At 41.2% G+C, this 20228-nt stretch overlaps 1 protein-coding gene across 1 annotated transcript in view; it reads right to left on the bottom strand.

The window, feature by feature from the left end:
- UBR3 (ubiquitin protein ligase E3 component n-recognin 3) overlaps positions 1-20228 on the bottom strand; it is a 1090259-nt gene that overhangs the window by 794133 nt on the left and 275898 nt on the right. Inside the window, 1 exon segment of the mRNA XM_053698420.1 lies at positions 4030-4163. Within this exon segment, the coding sequence (XP_053554395.1) occupies positions 4030-4163 (134 nt within the window).

Genomic DNA, 20228 nt, shown 5'->3' with positions numbered 1-20228 from the left:
AACTGAGAATCATCCGTAGCCACACTATTTTTAATTAGAATATGCTCTCTACAATGTAAGGCCCTTTCAGTACAAGAGGTACACAATGTAAGAGGGGGTTCCACAATGGCATCTAAGCACATAGAACACTGAGATTCCTCAATGTCAGACATGCTGAACAGACCAGTAAAAACCAACAAGTGTTGTTTAAACACTTTAATAAATGCTTTAAACAGTTTGTAGAAAAACATGTACTGTGCCTTTAAAAAATAAAAAGTGAAAAAAAATTCAAAAGTGCGTAAAAACGTTAATTTGTCTTCAAAATTAACACAATCCTAAATAAGGCTTCCAAAAATTATTGCACCCTAAGAAAATACAACCGCATGGAGGAGCGGTTACCAAACTAGCCACGTGGAATAATTACCCCTTAACAAATGCAACGGTCATAATGTGAAACAACCACCGTAAACATAAATATCCCCAGTATCTTTATAATGAAAACTTGCAGCACATAGTCATTATAAACCTTGCCCAAAATGTCAACATAATAAAAATAAAAAATAAACAGGTTTCAGTAACACCCCTTGAAAAAAGGTCTTCTGGTTACCCCTTCCCTAAAAGGGAATATACTTTCAGCCGTGTTTCCGAGTCTCTTCAGAATAAAAGGCTGCACATACCTCAAATGCTGCAGACAGCATGAAAACGGTCTCCACACCGAAGATGTCTCCTGTATTACCTTCGGATCTGTGGTAACCAACATGGATCTTAGTTACAGCTGCTAAGATCAACAACCTCAGGGCAGAATTCTTCTTCCAAATTCCCCTGAGGGAAACAGTACTCACCAGTACCATTTAAAATAAAAAAACTTCTTGATTGAAGAAACTAATACTAACACCTCACTTTACCTCTTCCTAGTATAACACAGGCAAAGAGAATGACGGGGGGTGGAGGGGAAGGGAGGAGCTATATATACAGCTCTGCTGTGGTGCTCTTTTCCACTTCCTGTTAGGAGGATAATATCCCACAAGGATGAAATCCGTGGACTCGTCATATCTTGTAGAAGAAAGCACCATGCCTAAGGGGTGAAATGCCCATAGCTGTGGCAGTAAAGTACAATGGAGGTGGATATAAATGAATGCTCCAGTTGCACTGGTACTGGAAAAAGTGGGCGTGAGAGTCAAGGACCATATGTACATTACATACAAAACAGAAAGAGGCAATCTGAACTTTCAGTGGACTGGCTGATAACCTTATCTAAGCCTTTTTTCAGGAACTTAACCTTTGTGAGAACACAATGCAAAAAAGGTTTTCCAGACTTTATGATAAATACATCTGGTAACAGGTAACCTAGCCTGAATCGGGGTATCAATAACCTTGTCAGAATAACTTCTCTGAGACAGAATTGAGCCTTCAATCACCATGAAGTCAAATTAAGAGTTTTGAAATCTTGATTAAAGAAAGGGCCTTAAGAGAGATGATCATTTATTAGTAGAAGCCAATCACAAGGACATCTGCAACAGATCCACAAACCAAATCCTGCAAGGCCACTCCAGAGCCATCAGAATTGCTGAGGCTTGTTCCTGCTTGATTCTGGCCATCACTCTGGATAGCAACACAAAAGGAGGAAAAATGTAAATCAAATTAAATGACCAAGGGACTACTAGGGCATCTGTTAGACTTGCCCAAGGGTCCTGAGATCTGTCACAAACCTGGGGGCAGATTGTGATTTGAATAGCAAACGAAACAGAAAGAAAAAAAAGTTATTCAATACCCCTGGGAAATTATTTGAAATATTCAGGGATCCTGAACAGATCTCTCAAAGTCTCCCAAATGATACTTAATATGCCCCCCACTGATCTGGTATGGGTACCGCACCTTTAGGCAGTCTTGGGAGCAGGGGTACACTTCTTGGACTGTTTGTTTTTGGACCAAGAAGATTTGTGATGTTTGAAGAATGTTGTTATGTATGTTGATATGCACTTCGCAGTAATGTTCTAAATATCCTTATGGCAACAATTCGGCGTCAGCTGATTGTATTTTTTGTCTAATGGATGGGAGGGCTTACTACATGACCTGTTTAAAAAAAAAAAAAAAAAAAAAAAAAAAAGGACACTCACCCGCACTTCAGTTCATATCCACTGATGAAGAGAATTTCTCCTTGAAACGCGTAATGATTTGTGGAGGGTACACAGGCCGGTGACTGTTTGAACTACAGTATGCTATTTGCAGCGGAGAGACTTACATGCTAAGGTTTTTTAAAGTGCAATTATCAACAATTGTTTTAAATAGTTTGAATTACATTTCAAATTGTGATTTATTTATTTATTAGCATTTTTTATTAGCATTAAAATTTTATTTCATCTATTTTTATTTTATACATTCTTTAGTGCTGTCCTAATTCTTTTTGTGTTAAGAAGCGTTTTATGTTAAATAATTATTATATTTAGGACAGCTGCAACCCTATAATATACAAATATATATTTTTTATAGGGGTAATTTTAATTATATATTTTCTTTTTGGATTGCAACAATTTCTTTGCTGTCCATATTAGTTTTACTTTGTCACATTATAGGCGCTCTCATATAGGTACCCCTATTGTTCTATACAAATTAATATAGACATACAAACTTATCTCAGCTGTATAGCAATTGCGCTTTAGAAACCACATATGACTGACTTTCTCATGGACATTTGGCAACAAATACAAAAAAATAGTAAACAATTCCTGTTTGGATAAATTGAGATTGACATAAACATAATATTAATAACATGCATTTCCTATATAAACCATAGGTGCCATAAATATCAAGATCATATGGTGACCACAGCAAGATACAAAACAATCATACAAAACAATGAAGGAAAGAAAAAAAGAAGACAAAGATGCTGCTCCACCAGACATCTGGAACCCCATGTCAAAAAATTCTGATAGTAATGGTCAATTATGCTGCTCTTTACGGTTTCCTTTTATCAACTCTAGTGATCGGGAGAAGTATGAAGTATAAGGAAGAAGTAGGGTTTACTTTTAAACTCTTAAAGGGACACTGAACACAATTTTTTTAGTGATTCAGATAGAGCATGCAATTTTAAGCAACTTTCTAATTTACTCCTATTATCAATTTTTATTCGTTCTTTTGCTATCTTTATTTGAAAAGAAGGCACCTAAGCTTTTTTTTTGGTTCAGACCCTCTGGATGAATTTATCCACCAATCAGCAAGAACAACCCAGGTTGTTCACCAAAAATGGCCCGACATCTAAACTTACATTCTTGCATTTCAAATAAAGATACCAAGAAAATGAAAAACATTTGATAGTAGGAGTTACTATCAAATTGTCTTCATTCTCTTGGTATCTTTATTTAAAAAGCAAGAATGTAAGTTTACATGCCGGCCGATTTTTGGTGAATAACCTGGGTTGTCCTTGCTGATTAGACAGCACCAATAAACAAGTCATGTCCAAGGTTCTGAACCAACAACTGGCTGGCTCCTTAGCTTAGATGCCTTCTTTTTTAAATAAAGATAGCAAGAGAACGAAGAAAAATTGATAATAGGAGTAAATTAGAAAGTTGCTTAAAATTGCATGCTCTATATGAATCACAAAAGAAAAAAATTGTGTTCAGTGTCCCTTTAAGGCTTTTTAAAATATAACAATGAAAACATTTCACAAAATATGCTTCAATTTTAAAAGGACATTAAAGTGATAGCATTTTTTACTGTACTAATATGTTCCATAAACACATTGCCTCTTAAAGACACAGTTAGGCAGTGTGGGCACATGCACTAATGTGAAATTTCACATCCTGTGCAAATTGTAGCCGTTTCAATTGTTTAGTCACCAGTTTAAAGGGGCATTTCTCATAACATTTTAAATATATGTAGTTTAAGAACTTTGCAATTATTTCTTTATTTTGCCTCCTTTTCCGTTAAGATAACAGATAATTGTTTCCCCAGAGGCGCTGGAGTTCACTTTGTGGACTGCTGGACCCCAACACTCCTACATGCTGCAAAGTGAGGTATTTTACTCACAAAATCTGGACAGCTTTTACTCACCCTAACTTTGCAGTGTGACAAAAGCCCCCACATTGGTTGTGCACAGGCTTCAAGTTCAGCAGCAAATGCAGCGTAGTATGTCTGGGATTCAAATTCTACGTGTTCATTCAGCTCTCTCTTATTTAAATTCATACCTGAATGCACAGGACACAAAAAATAAATCACTTAAAGGGACAGTTCACCCAAAAATGTTCTCCCCTTTAAATTGTTCCTAATAATTAATTTTACCTGCTGGTGTGTTTCTAAATGTTTACAAGTAGCTCCTTTACCCTTATTTTGGCATTTGAAATAGCTGATTTAGCCTGTGGTATCCAAACCTATACTGAAAGTTTCTATACTGGAGTATATTCTATTGAATAGCCTAAGTAAACACAGCCAGCAGAAGAGATTACACTTTCAGTGGGGTGCGGGATAGTTAAGTAATAAAATGATAATTTTCCATTGTTCTCTCTAAGTATTGAGCTTTGGTTTTCTAGACAAATATAAGATAAGGAAGCAAGTCTGTGTACACAAAGTGATAACATAATAAGATCTGATATTACCTGAAGCTCAACCCATTGTAATAGGCTGTGGTTTAAAAGCACAAAACCAGCTACTTCATATACACAAATAAACCTGAAAATGCAATTTCTCATAAATTGTATACTCTGCAGCTGGTATAGCAAGTCATTAAAAAAACATTCATATAAAAACAATTTTACAGTGTACTGTCCCTTTAAATATAAAGTGGTCATTTAAACACTATATCACAACGGTAATTCTTCTGTACCAGTCTGCCCCTTGGCTTGTCTGTTTATTGTACACCTTAACCCCTTAGTGACCACATCACTTTTCAATTTTCTTACCGTTTGGTACCAGCGCTATTTTTATATTTCTGCTGAGTTTGTGTTTAGCTGTAATTTTCCTCACTCATTTACTGTACCCACACATTATATACCGTTTTTTTCTCACCATTAAATGGACTTTCTAAAGATACCATTATTTTCATCATATCTTATAATTTACTATAAAAAATTATAAAATGTGATTAAAAAATTGAAAAAACCCACAGTTTTTCTAACTTTGACCCCAAAAATCTGTTACACATCTACAACCACCAAAAAACACCCATGCTAAATAGTTTCTAAATTTTGTCGAGTTTCGAAATACCCAATGTTCTTTGCTTTTTTTGCAAGTTATAGGGCAATAAGTACAAGTAGCACTTTGCTATTTCCAAATGATTTTTTTTTTTTTAAATTAGCGATAGTTACATTGTAACACTGATATCTGTCAGGAATCCCTGAATAACCCTTCACAGGTGTGTGTATATATATACATATATATATATATATATAATTTTTTATATATATATATAAAAAATGAATATTTTTTGAGCACCCTGGTCTTGAGTTTTGTTGGCGAGCGAGAGTGCGCTACCTGGTGTTTATATATCTATCTATCTATATATACACATATATATATATATATATATATATATATATATATATATATATATATATATATATATATATATATAATCTTAAAAAAAAAAAAAAGAACCTTTTATTTGTATACTGTCAGACTTTCTGCCAGTACGTAAGATGGCGGTGACAATTGTGAGGTGGGGGAGGGAAGAGAGGGGGGTCGGGAAGGATCAGATGGTGGGATGTGTCAGGTGGGTGGCTGATCTCTACACTAAAGCTAAAATTAACCCTACAAGCTACCTAATTAATCCCTTCACTGCTGGGCATAATAAAAGTGTGGTGTGCAGCGGCATTTAGTGGCCTTCTAATTACCAAAAAGCAACACCAAAGCCATAAATGTCTACTATTTCTGAATAAAGGGGATCCCAGAGAAGCATTTACAACCATTTGTGCTATAATTACACAAGCTGTTTGTAAATAATTTCAGTGAGAAACCTTTTTTTTATTTGATCGCATTTGGTGGTGAAATGGTGGCATGAAATAAAACCAAAATGGGCCTAGATCAATACACTTTGGGTTGTCTACTAAAAAAAAATTATATTTTTTTTTTTTGCTGTGTTTGACGTTGCCATGACAACCTGTGGAGAAGTTACGCTTAGAGGCGTGGAACATGGTGTTTTTGTAAGGGTTGCCATGGCATTGCCTAACACAACACAGTGATTGACCAGTTTCTTGTCAAAAGAGCCAAGTAGTCCCTGTAATCACGAAGGGAGATTACGCCTACCGCCAATCATGCCGAGGTCTATGTGACTAATAATAGTGGCTCTGCTGTACTAGATAAGAGAGGCTTCTATACCGATGGCTAGTGATAAGCATTCATTTCCCACGTAGCGCTGTTTCTATGCCTTGTTTTGATGTTGCCGTGGCAACTTGTTGATAAGCGCTGTGAACAAGTCTGTGTATATGTGGGTTGCTATGACAACGCCTAACCCCGGTCTTGTGATTGACCAGTTTCTGGTCACATGAGCTGAGTGATGCCTTGAACATGGAGGATGACCATGTCCACCTCCGAACACGCTGAAACTAGCGTGGTAAGTAATGGCGGCTTCTTAGTATGATTATGCATTCTGCTCTGTTTTATTTGATTTATTCCTCCTCTCATGGCACTTTATACTTTAAATTAGTGTCATTCCTATGGCTGCTTAATCAACTATTATGGTATTGTATTTTTGATTTAGTATACAGATCCATGTCCATTTTTAATTTGTCACTGCTTTAAGCTTTAGGTCTCACTTTATTTATGATAAGAGGTACAAAGATTTATTGATTATTACTTGGTTTGATGTATTACTTGCACATATCTGATGAAATATAGATGATGGTTAATGTTTGATTTATGTTTGACTAATGATTTGTATACATCATCTCCTATTGGGTGTTTGGTTTAATTGAAATAGGGGAGGGGCATATTGGGTATTTAACAATGTTGTTGGTTGTCTGAGGAAGGGGTGAATGCCCCGAAACGTCACCGCTTATTACATTTGCTGTGTTTAAATCCAGAGAGTGCTTATTATTGGACTATATATATATATATATATATATATATATATATATATATATATATGTGTGTGTGTGTGTGGGGGGGGGGGGGGGGATCCCCCATTACCCCCCTCCCCCCAAAACAGCTCTCTCAGCCTCCCCCCTCGACCTATTAGCCACCATCTTAGGTACTGGCAGCTGTCTGCCAGTACGCAGTATACTAAGAAAAATTGCCCTTTTTTCTAAAAAAAAAATAATAAACACCCCATTTTCTGTAGTGTAGCTGCTCCACCCTCCCCAATCCCTTTCCAAACATTTTGTTTCCTCTCCCTTTTCCCTTTCCCTCCTTGGACATAACGTTATTGTCCTGAGCCCCCTCGTACGCTCTCGGACACTCAGGAACAGGATCCGGAACTTGCACCAGCGATGGGCCACCAACCAGCCTCCCTACTATGGCTCCCACACACCAACGATCTGCACCATCGCCGGCCGATGCAGAGAGGGCCACAGACTTGCTCTCTCTGCATCGGATGCTTAAAGGTTATTGCAGGATGCCTCAATATCGAGGCATCACTGCAATAACCTGAAAGCGGCTGGAAGCACTTGAAAACCCTGAGGACGTACAAGGTATGTCCTTGATCATTAAGTACATCCTTGGTCCTTAAGGGGTTAAAGAAGGCTTTAGAAAATACCTTTCAGATTTTAAGATATTTTGTACAAACTGTTAAAATTAAACTATTTTTTAAACCACAGTTATATTTCCAACACTTACCTAAACCATTTCAAATGTTTTGCAAAATAGTTTATGGTGAATCCTGGGAATTACTCTTCACTGCAACTAGGAGGAGGCAAAGACTCACAAACCCAAAGAATTCTATAAAATCCCTCCCACCTCACAGGTACCTCAGTCTAACGTATAGCCAAGCAAAACAGGTAGGAAAAGAAAAGCAAAACAGGTAGGAAAAGGAAAGCAAAACAATAGGAGCAGGAAAAAAAAAAAGATGTGAGCAAGAAAAAAACAAAAACAAAGGGTGGGGTCTTGTGGACTCTCACCACTGTAAAATAAATTTATCAGGTAAACAAATTCTTTTGCATAGATGGTGAGAGTCCATGATCCATTACTCCTGTGAACTAAAACCCAAGCTGTGGAGTCAACAAGTAATACAAGTATAAAGGGTGGGATTTAAGAAACAACTTTTTTTCACAGAAAAACTAAATTCACAACCACAAAGGAACCCATAAATTGACCAAACCGTGCAATGAAAGAATAACCAATAGGCAAAATATCAATCATCCAGAGATAACTGCCTGAAGAACTTTCTACCTCAGAAGCAGCAAAAACATAAAAATGGTAGAATGTAAAGTATGCAAAGAAGATCAAGTAGCTGCCTTGCAAATCCGTAACAGAAGCCTCAATCTTAAAAGGCCAAGAAACTGCAACTAATCTTGAATCAGCAGTAATCCGTTAAGTTTGCGGCTACCTACCTCCACAAAACTCCTAATAGGATCAGAAGTCTCAAATAAGAAGAAAAATGAAGAAACAAATTAGAAGTTTGTCTGAAAACTATAGTGGAGTCAACATAATACTTCAACGCTCTAACAAAATCCAAATTGTGCAAAAAAAACTCTCTGAAGAATTTTAAGGATTAGGACATAAATAAGGGACAACAATCTGAGCGATAAAGTCAGAAGATACAAACATAGGCAAGAAAGAAAATTTAGTCCTAAAAACTGCCTTATCCTTAAAAAAAAAAAAAAAAAAAAAAGGATGATCAAATGAAAGGGCAGATAACTCAAACTCTTTTAGCAGAAGAAAGAGGCAAAAGAAACCAAACCTTATGCATAGGCTCAAAAGGAGGAGCCTGCAAAACCTTCAAAACCAAGATAAGACCCCAAAGAGGAGAAAATTGATTTAACGGGCTTAACTCTAGCCAAAGCCTGAACAAAAATATAAATAGCTGGAAGATTAGCAATCTTCTAGAGGAAAAGAACTGTAACAGCTGAAATCTGACCTTTCAAAAGAACTGGTGGATAAACCCTTATACAAACCATCTTGCAAAACCTGCAAAATCCTGGGAATTCAAAGAGAATGCCAGGAAAAAACATGATCCTTACATCAAGAAAAAGGTCCTCCAATACAAGCCAATTACAAGCCTGCGTCATAGTTTCAATAACAGAATCAGAGAACCCACTCTGCTTAAGATCTATTTGTTCTCCATGCCATCAAGCTTACAGAATTGATCACTGGATAAAAAAACAAACCTTGAGACAGAAGGTCTGGATGCAAAGGAAGAGACCAAAGAGCACAACTGGACATCTGAACTAGATCCTCTTACCAAACTCTGTAAGACCACTCTGGACCACACTCCCTCTACTCCCTCTTATTTTGGGAAGCTTGGCATTCTGACGAGACGCCAAAAGGTCCAACTCTGGCCAACCCCATCTGAGAATCGGGCTTGAAAATATTTCCAGATGGAGCCCCCACTCTCCCGGATAAAAAGTCTGCCTGCTCAGAAAATCTGCCTCCCAGTTTTCCACCCCTGGGATGTAGATCGCCGACAGATGGCAAGAGTGAGCCTCCGCCCACGGAATTATTTTGGCTACCTCGATCATCGCCAAGGAACTCCTTGTTCCTACCTGATGATTGATGTAAGCCACTGTCGTTATGTTGTCCGACTGGAATCAGATTAATTGGGCCGAGGCCAACTAATATCGCCCTCAACTCTAGAATGTTGATAGGAAGGAGATTCTGTTTGAGTCCATACTCCCTGAGCCCTTAAGGAGCTCCAGACTGCTCCCCATCCTAACAGGCTGGCATCCATTGTCATAATCACCCACGCGAGTCTGCGAAAGCATGTCCCCTGGGATAGATGATCCACCATAGAAGAGAGTCCATTGTCTCCTGATCTAGGGTTATTTGAGGAGACAAATCAGTATAATCTCCATTCCATTGCCTGAGCATGCTTAGCTGCAGAGGCCTGAGATGAAAACGTGCAAACGGTACAATGTCAATTGCCGCCACCAACAATCTGATTACCTTCATGCACTCAGCCACTGACGGCCGAGGATTGGACTGAAGGGCTCGACATGTATTCAGAATTTTTAACTTCCTGACCTCCGTCAGAAAAATTTTCATCGACACACAGTCTATCAGGGTTCCCAGAAAAGGCACCCTTGTCTGAGGAAACAGAATTTATGTTTACCTGATAAATTACTTTCTCCAACGGTGTGTCCGGTCCACGGCGTCATCCTTACTTGTGGGATATTCTCTTCCCCAACAGGAAATGGCAAAGAGCCCAGCAAAGCTGGTCACATGATCCCTCCTAGGCTCCGCCTACCCCAGTCATTCGACAGACGTTAAGGAGGAATATTTGCATAGGAGAAACCATATGATACCGTGGTGACTGTAGTTAAAGAAAATAAATTATCAGACCTGATTAAAAAACCAGGGCGGGCCGTGGACCGGACACACCGTTGGAGAAAGTAATTTATCAGGTAAACATAAATTCTGTTTTCTCCAACATAGGTGTGTCCGGTCCACGGCGTCATCCTTACTTGTGGGAACCAATACCAAAGCTTTAGGACACGGATGATGGGAGGGAGCAAATCAGGTCACCTAGATGGAAGGCACCACGGCTTGCAAAACCTTTCTCCCAAAAATAGCCTCAGAAGAAGCAAAAGTATCAAACTTGTAAAATTTGGTAAAAGTGTGCAGTGAAGACCAAGTCGCTGCCCTACATATCTGATCAACAGAAGCCTCGTTCTTGAAGGCCCATGTGGAAGCCACAGCCCTAGTGGAATGAGCTGTGATTCTTTCGGGAGGCTGCCGTCCGGCAGTCTCGTAAGCCAATCTGATGATGCTTTTAATCCAAAAAGAGAGAGAGGTAGAAGTTGCTTTTTGACCTCTCCTTTTACCGGAATAAACAACAAACAAGGAAGATGTTTGTCTAAAATCCTTTGTAGCGTCTAAATAGAATTTTAGAGCGCGAACAACATCCAAATTGTGCAACAAACGTTCCTTCTTTGAAACTGGTTTCGGGCACAGAGAAGGTACGATAATCTCCTGGTTAATGTTTTTGTTAGAAACAACTTTTGGAAGAAAACCAGGTTTAGTACGTAAAACCACCTTATCTGCATGGAACACCAGATAAGGAGGAGAACACTGCAGAGCAGATAATTCTGAAACTCTTCTAGCAGAAGAAATTGCAACCAAAAACAAAACTTTCCAAGATAATAACTTAATATCAACGGAATGTAAGGGTTCAAACGGAACCCCCTGAAGAACTGAAAGAACTAAGTTGAGACTCCAAGGAGGAGTCAAAGGTTTGTAAACAGGCTTGATTCTAACCAGAGCCTGAACAAAGGCTTGAACATCTGGCACAGCTGCCAGCTTTTTGTGAAGTAACACAGACAAGGCAGAAATCTGTCCCTTCAGGGAACTTGCAGATAATCCTTTTTCCAATCCTTCTTGAAGGAAGGATAGAATCTTAGGAATCTTAACCTTGTCCCAAGGGAATCCTTTAGATTCACACCAACAGATATATTTTTTCCAAATTTTGTGGTAAATCTTTCTAGTTACAGGCTTTCTGGCCTGAACAAGAGTATCGATAACAGAATCTGAGAACCCTCGCTTCGATAAGATCAAGCGTTCAATCTCCAAGCAGTCAGCTGGAGTGAGACCAGATTCGGATGTTCGAACGGACCTTGAACAAGAAGGTCTCGTCTCAAAGGTAGCTTCCATGGTGGAGCCGATGACATATTCACCAGATCTGCATACCAAGTCCTGCGTGGCCACGCAGGAGCTATCAAGATCACCGACGCCCTCTCCTGATTGATCCTGGCTACCAGCCTGGGGATGAGAGGAAACGGCGGGAATACATAAGCTAGTTTGAAGGTCCAAGGTGCTACTAGTGCATCCACTAGAGCCGCCTTGGGATCCCTGGATCTGGACCCGTAGCAAGGAACTTTGAAGTTCTGACGAGAGGTCATCAGATCCATGTCTGGAATGCCCCACAGTTGAGTGATTTGGACAAAGATTTCCGGATGGAGTTCCCACTCCCCCGGATGCAATGTCTGACGACTCAGAAAATCCGCTTCCCAATTTTCCACTCCTGGGATGTGGATTGCAGACAGGTGGCAGGAGTGAGACTCCGCCCATTGAATGATTTTGGTCACTTCTTCCATCGCCAGGGAACTCCTTGTTCCCCCCTGATGGTTGATGTACGCAACAGTTGTCATGTTGTCTGATTGAAACCGTATGAACTTGGCCCTCGCTAGCTGAGGCCAAGCCTTGAGAGCATTGAATATCGCTCTCAGTTCCAGAATATTTATCGGTAGAAGAGATTCTTCCCGAGACCAAAGACCCTGAGCTTTCAGGGATCCCCAGACCGCGCCCCAGCCCATCAGACTGGCGTCGGTCGTGACAATGACCCACTCTGGTCTGCGGAAGGTCATCCCTTGTGACAGGTTGTCCAGGGACAGCCACCAACGGAGTGAGTCTCTGGTCCTCTGATTTACTTGTATCCTCGGAGACAAGTCTGTATAGTCCCCATTCCACTGACTGAGCATGCACAGTTGTAATGGTCTTAGATGAATGCGCGCAAAAGGAACTATGTCCATTGCCGCTACCATCAAACCTATCACTTCCATGCACTGCGCTATGGAAGGAAGAGGAACGGAATGAAGTATCCGACAAGAGTCTAGAAGTCTTGTTTTTCTGGCCTCTGTCAGAAAAATCCTCATTTCTAAGGAGTCTATTATTGTTCCCAAGAAGGGAACCCTTGTCGACGGAGATAGAGAACTCTTTTCCACGTTCACTTTCCATCCGTGAGATCTGAGAAAGGCCAGGACGATGTCCGTGTGAGCCTTTGCTTGAGGAAGGGACGACGCTTGAATCAGAATGTCGTCCAAGTAAGGTACTACAGCAATGCCCCTTGGTCTTAGCACAGCTAGAAGGGACCCTAGTACCTTTGTGAAAATCCTTGGAGCAGTGGCTAATCCGAAAGGAAGCGCCACGAACTGGTAATGCTTGTCCAGGAATGCGAACCTTAGGAACCGATGATGTTCCTTGTGGATAGGAATATGTAGATACGCATCCTTTAAATCCACCGTGGTCATGAATTGACCTTCCTGGATGGAAGGAAGAATTGTTCGAATGGTTTCCATCTTGAACGATGGAACCTTGAGAAACTTGTTTAAGATCTTGAGATCTAAGATTGGTCTGAACGTTCCCTCTTTTTTGGGAACTATGAACAGATTGGAGTAGAACCCCATCCCTTGTTCTCCTAATGGAACAGGATGAATCACTCCCATTGTTAACAGGTCTTCTACACAATGTAAGAATGCCTGTCTTTTTATGTGGTCTGAAGACAACTGAGACCTGTGGAACCTCCCCCTTGGGGGAAGCCCCTTGAATTCCAGAAGATAACCTTGGGAGACTATTTCTAGTGTCCAAGGATCCAGAACATCTCTTGCCCAAGCCTGAGCGAAGAGAGAGAGTCTGCCCCCCACCAGATCCGGTCCCGGATCGGGGGCCAACCTTTCATGCTGTCTTGGTAGCAGTGGCAGGTTTCTTGGCCTGCTTTCCCTTGTTCCAGCCTTGCATTGGTCTCCAAGCTTGCTTGGCTTGAGAAGTATTACCCTCTTGCTTAGAGGACGTAGCACTTTGGGCTGGTCCGTTTCTACGAAAGGGACGAAAATTAGGTTTATTTTTGGCCTTGAAAGGCCGATCCTGAGGAAGGGCATGGCCCTTACCCCCAGTGATATCAGAGATAATCTCTTTCAAGTCAGGGCCAAACAGCGTTTTCCCCTTGAAAGGAATGTTAAGTAGCTTGTTCTTGGAAGACGCATCAGCTGACCAAGATTTCAACCAAAGCGCTCTGCGCGCCACAATAGCAAACCCAGAATTCTTAGCCGCTAACCTAGCCAATTGCAAAGTGGCGTCTAGGGTGAAAGAATTAGCCAATTTGAGAGCATTGATTCTGTCCATAATCTCCTCATAAGGAGGAGAATCACTATCGACCGCCTTTACCAGCTCATCGAACCAGAAACATGCGGCTGTAGCGACAGGGACAATGCATGAAATTGGTTGTAGAAGGTAACCCTGCTGAACAAACATCTTTTTAAGTAAACCTTCTAATTTTTTATCCATAGGATCTTTGAAAGCACAACTATCTTCTATGGGTATAGTGGTGCGTTTGTTTAAAGTGGAAACCGCTCCCTCGACCTTGGGGACTGTCTGCCATAAGTCCTTTCTGGGGTCGACCATAGGAAACAATTTTTTAAATATGGGGGGAGGGACGAAAGGAATACCGGGCCTTTCCCATTCTTTATTTACAATGTCCGCCACCCGCTTGGGTATAGGAAAAGCTTCTGGGAGCCCCGGGACCTCTAGGAACTTGTCCATTTTACATAGCTTCTCTGGGATGACCAAATTGTCACAATCATCCAGAGTGGATAATACCTCCTTAAGCAGAGCGCGGAGATGTTCCAACTTAAATTTAAACGTAATCACATCAGGTTCAGCTTGTTGAGAAATGTTCCCTGAATCTGTAATTTCTCCCTCAGACAAAACCTCCCTGGCCCCATCAGACTGGTTTAGGGGCCCTTCAGAACCATTATTATCAGCGTCGTCATGCTCTTCAGTATCTAAAACAGAGCAGTCGCGCTTACGCTGATAAGTGTGCATTTTGGCTAAAATGTTTTTGACAGAATTATCCATTACAGCCGTTAATTGTTGCATAGTAAGGAGTATTGGCGCGCTAGATGTACTAGGGGCCTCCTGAGTGGGCAAGACTCGTGTAGACGAAGGAGGGAATGATGCAGTACCATGCTTACTCCCCTCACTTGAGGAATCATCTTGGGCATCATTGTCATTGTCACATAAATCACATTTATTTAAATGAGAAGGAACTCTGGCTTCCCCACATTCAGAACACAGTCTATCTGGTAGTTCAGACATGTTAAACAGGCATAAACTTGATAACAAAGTACAAAAAACGTTTTAGAATAAAACCGTTACTGTCACTTTAAATTTTAAACTGAACACACTTTATTACTGCAATTGCGAAAAAATATGAAGGAATTGTTCAAAATTCACCAAAATTTCACCACAGTGTCTTAAAGCCTTGAAAGTATTGCACACCAAATTTGGAAGCTTTAACCCTTAAAATAACGGAACCGGAGCCGTTTTTAACTTTAACCCCTTTACAGTCCCTGGTATCTGCTTTGCTGAGACCCAACCAAGCCCAAAGGGGAATACGATACCAAATGACGCCTTCAGAAAGTCTTTTCTATGTATCAGAGCTCCTCACACATGCGACTGCATGTCATGCCTCTCAAAAACAAGTGCGCAACACCGGCGCGAAAATGAGGCTCTGCCTATGATTTGGGAAAGCCCCTAAAGAATAAGGTGTCTAAAAAAGTGCCTGCCGATATAATCTTATCAAAATACCCAGATTAAATGATTCCTCAAGGCTAAATATGTGTTAATAATGAATCGATTTAGCCCAGAAAAAGTCTACAGTCTTAATAAGCCCTTGTGAAGCCCTTATTTACTATCTTAATAAACATGGCTTACCGGATCCCATAGGGAAAATGACAGCTTCCAGCATTACATCGTCTTGTTAGAATGTGTCATACCTCAAGCAGCAAGAGACTGCTCACTGTTCCCCCAACTGAAGTTAATTCCTCTCAACAGTCCTGTGTGGAACAGCCATGGATTTTAGTAACGGTTGCTAAAATCATTTTCCTCATACAAACAGAAATCTTCATCTCTTTTCTGTTTCTGAGTAAATAGTACATACCAGCACTATTTTAAAATAACAAACTCTTGATTGAATAATAAAAACTACAGTTAAACACTAAAAAACTCTAAGCCATCTCCGTGGAGATGTTGCCTGTACAACGGCAAAGAGAATGACTGGGGTAGGCGGAGCCTAGGAGGGATCATGTGACCAGCTTTGCTGGGCTCTTTGCCATTTCCTGTTGGGGAAGAGAATATCCCACAAGTAAGGATGACGCCGTGGACCGGACACACCTATGTTGGAGAAATTAAACTCTTTTCCACATTTACCTTCCACCAGTGAGTTCTCAGGAAGGCTAGCACAATGTCAGTATGAGATCTTGCTAGTTGGAAAGATGACGCCTGGATCAGAAATATTATCCAGATAAGGAGCCACCGCAATGCCCCGCGGTCTTAGAACCGCCAGTAGAGACCCCAGAACCTTAGTGAGAATTCGGGGCGCCGTGGCCAGACCAAAAGTGAGAGCTACAAACTGAAAATGTTTGTCCAGGAAGGCAAACCTTAGGAACTTGTGATGATCTCTGTGGATAGGAACGTGAAGATATACATCCTTTAGATCCACTGTAGTCATAAATTGACCCTCCTGGATCAATGGAAGAATGGTACGAATAGTTTCCATCATGAAAGATGGAACTCTGAGAAACTTGTTTAGATACGAGGTCTAAAATAGGTCCGAAAGTTCCCTCTTTTTTGGGGACTACAAACAGATTTGAAAAAAATCCATGTCCCTGTTCCTGAAGTGGAACGGGAAAGATTACTCCCATGAAGGAGAGGTCTCTTACACAACGCAAGAACGTCTCTCTTTTTATCTGGTCTACAGACAATCGTGAAAGAAGAAACCTTCCTCTGGGGAATGAATTTCTGAACTCTAGTTTGTATCCCTGAGACACTATCTCTATTGCCCAGGGATCCTGAAGATCTCTTATCCAAGCCTGGATGAAGAATGAAAGTCTGCCCCTTCTAGATCTGGTCCCGGATCGGGGGCCAGCCCTTCATGCTGACTTGGGAACAGCCGCAGGTTTCTTGGATTGTTTACCCTTATTCCAAGACTGGTTGGGTTTCCAGGTAGACTTGGTTTGTGAATAGTTCCCTTCCTATTTAGAGGAAGAGGAACGAAAATTACTCTGTCGACCTCTCTGTTTTGATTTTTTATCTTGAGGGAGGAGATGACCCTTGCCTCCTGTGATGTCAGAAATAAATTTCTTTCAAGTCAGGACCAAACAGGGTCTTCAACTTGTAAGGAATAGCCAAAAGTTTAGACTTGGATGACACATCCGCAGACCAAGACTTCAACCATAAGGCTCTGCATGCTAAGATGGAAAAACCCGAACTCTTTGCCGCTAATTTAGTAATCTGTAAAGAAGCATCCGTAATAAACGAATTAGCTAATTTAAGAGCTTTAATCCGATCCTGTATCTCTTCCAAAGAAGTCTCAGTCTTAAGAGACTCTTCCAGAGCATCAAACCAATAAGCAGCCGCACTGATAACGGTATCAATGCAAACCGCCAGTTGTAATAGCAACCCCTGATGAACATAGATCTTCTTAAGGAGATCCTCCAACTTCTTATCCATAGGGTCTTCAAAAGCACAACTATCCTCAATAAGCATAGTAGTTCGTTTAGCCAAAGTTCAAATAGCACCCTCCACCTTTTGGACTGTCTGCCAGCTATAGGGTACATCTTCCTAAAAAACATAATTTATGCTTACCTGATAAATTTATTTCTCTTGTAGTGTATCCAGTCCACGGATCATCCATTACTTGTGGGATATTCTCCTTCCCAACAGGAAGTTGCAAGAGGATCACCCACAGCAGAGCTGCTATAAAGCTCCTCCCCTCTGTCATATCCAGTCATTCGACCGAAAACAAACAGAGAAAGGAGAAACCATAGGGTGCAGTGGTGACTGTAGTTTAATTAAAATTTAGACCTGCCTTAAAAGGACAGGGCGGGCCGTGGACTGGATACACTACAAGAGAAATAAATTTATCAGGTAAGCATAAATTATGTTTTCTCTTGTTAAGTGTATCCAGTCCACGGATCATCCATTACTTGTGGGATACCAATACCAAAGCTAAAGTACACGGATGATGGGAGGGACAAGGCAGGATTAAGCGGAAGGAACCACTGCCTGAAGAACCTTTCTCCCAAACACAGCTTCCGAAGAAGCAAAAGTATCAAATTTGTAAAATTTTGAAAAAGTGTGAAGCAAAGACCAAGTTGCAGCCTTGCAAATCTGTTCAACAGAGGCCTCATTTTTGAAGGCCCAGGTGGAAGCCACAGCTCTAGTAGAATGAGCTGTAATCCTTTCAGGGGGCTGCTGTCCAGCAGTCTCATAGGCTAGGCTTATTACGCTCCGAAGCCAAAAGGAAAGAGAGGTTGCCAAAGCTTTTTGACCTCTCCACTGTCCAGAGTAAACGACAAACAGGGAAGATGTTTGACGAAAATCCTTAGTAGCTTGTAAGTAAAACTTCAAGGCACGGACTACGTCCAGATTATGTAAAAGACGTTCCTTCTTTGAAGAAGGATTAGGGCACAACGATGGAACAACAATCTCTTGATTGATATTCTTGTTAGAAACCACCTTAGGTAAAAACCCAGGTTTGGTACGCAGAACTACCTTATCTGCATGAAAAATAAGATAGGGAGAATCACATTGTAAGGCAGATAGCTCAGAGACTCTCCGAGCCGAAGAAATAGCCATCAAAAACAGAACTTTCCAAGATAAAAGTTTAATATCAATGGAATGAAGGGGTTCAAACGGAACTCCTTGAAGAACCTTAAGAACCAAGTTTAAGCTCCACGGGGGAGAAACAGGTTTAAACACAGGCTTAAATCTAACCAAAGCCTGGCAAAATGCCTGGACGTCTGGAACCTCTGCCAAACGCTTGTGCAAAAGAATAGACAGAGCAGAAATCTGTCCCTTTAAGGAACTAGCTGATAATCCTTTGTCCAAGCCCTCTTGGAGAAAAGACAATATTCTAGGAATCCTAACTTTACTCCATGAGTAAGTCTTGGATTCACACCAATAAAGATATTTACTCCATATCTTGTGGTAGATTTTCCTGGTAACAGGCTTTCGTGCCTGTATTAAAGTATCAATGACTGACTCGGAAAAGCCACGCTTTGATAGACTCAAGCGTTCAATCTCCATGCAGTCAGTCTCAGAGAAATTAGATTTGGATGATTGAAAGGAACTTGTATCAGAAGGTCCTGTCTTAGAGGCAGAGTCCATGGTGGAAAGGATGACATGTCCACTAGGTCTGCATACCAAGTCCTGCGTGGCCACGCAGGTGCTATCAGAATCACTGATGCTCTCTCCTGTTTGATTTTGGCAATCAGTCGAGGGAGCAGAGGAAACGGTGGAAACACATAAGCCAGGTTGAAGAACCAAGGCGCTGCTAGCGCATCTATCAGCGTCGCTTCTGGGTCCCTGGACCTGGATCCGTAACAAGGAAGCTTGGCGTTCTGGCGAGACGCCATGAGATCCAACTCTGGTTTGCCCCAACGATGAACCAACTGAGCAAACACCTCCGGATGGAGTTCCCACTCCCCCGGATGGAAAGTCTGACGACTTAGAAAATCCGCCTCCCAGTTCTCCACGCCTGGGATATGGATTGCTGACAGGTGGCAAGAGTGGTACTCTGCCCAGCAAATTATTTTTGAGACTTCTAACATCGCTAGGGAACTCCTGGTTCCCCCTTGATGGTTGATGTAAGCCACAGTCGTGATGTTGTCCGACTGAAATCTGATGAACCTCAGTGTTGCTAACTGAGGCCAAGCCAGAAGAGCATTGAATATCACTCTTAACTCCAGAATATTTATCGGAAGGAGTTTCTCCTCCTGAGTCCACGATCCCTGTGCCTTCAGGGAATTCCAGACTGCACCCCAACCTAGAAGGCTGGCATCTGTTGTTACAATTGTCCAATTTGGCCTGCGAAAGGTCATACCCATGGACAGGTGTACCCGAGACAACCACCAGAGAAGAGAATCTCTGGTCTCTTGATCCAGATTTAGCAGAGGGGACAAATCTGTGTAATCCCCATTCCACTGACTCAGCATGCATAATTGCAGCGGTCTGAGATGAAGGCGCGCAAATGGCACTATGTCCATTGCCGCTACCATTAAGCCGATTACCTCCATACACTGAGCTACCGAAGGGCGCGGAATGGAGTGAAGATTACGGCAAGCATTTAGAAGTTTTGATAACCTGGACTCCGTCAGGTAAATTTTCATTTCTACAGAATCTATAAGAGTCCCTAAGAAGGAGACTCTTGTGAGTGGGGATAGAGAACTCTTTTCCTCGTTCACTTTCCACTCGTGCGACCTCAGAAATGCCAGAACTATCTCTGTATGAGACTTGGCAACTTGAAAGCTTGACGCCTGTATCAGGATGTCGTCTAGATACGGAGCCACAGCTATGCCTCGTGGTCTTAGAACCGCCAGAAGTGAGCCAAG

This window comes from Bombina bombina, chromosome 1, assembly GCF_027579735.1.
Source record: "Bombina bombina isolate aBomBom1 chromosome 1, aBomBom1.pri, whole genome shotgun sequence".
Classification (NCBI taxonomy): Eukaryota; Metazoa; Chordata; class Amphibia; order Anura; family Bombinatoridae; genus Bombina; species Bombina bombina.
This window is presented reverse-complemented; position numbering and strand designations above follow the sequence as displayed.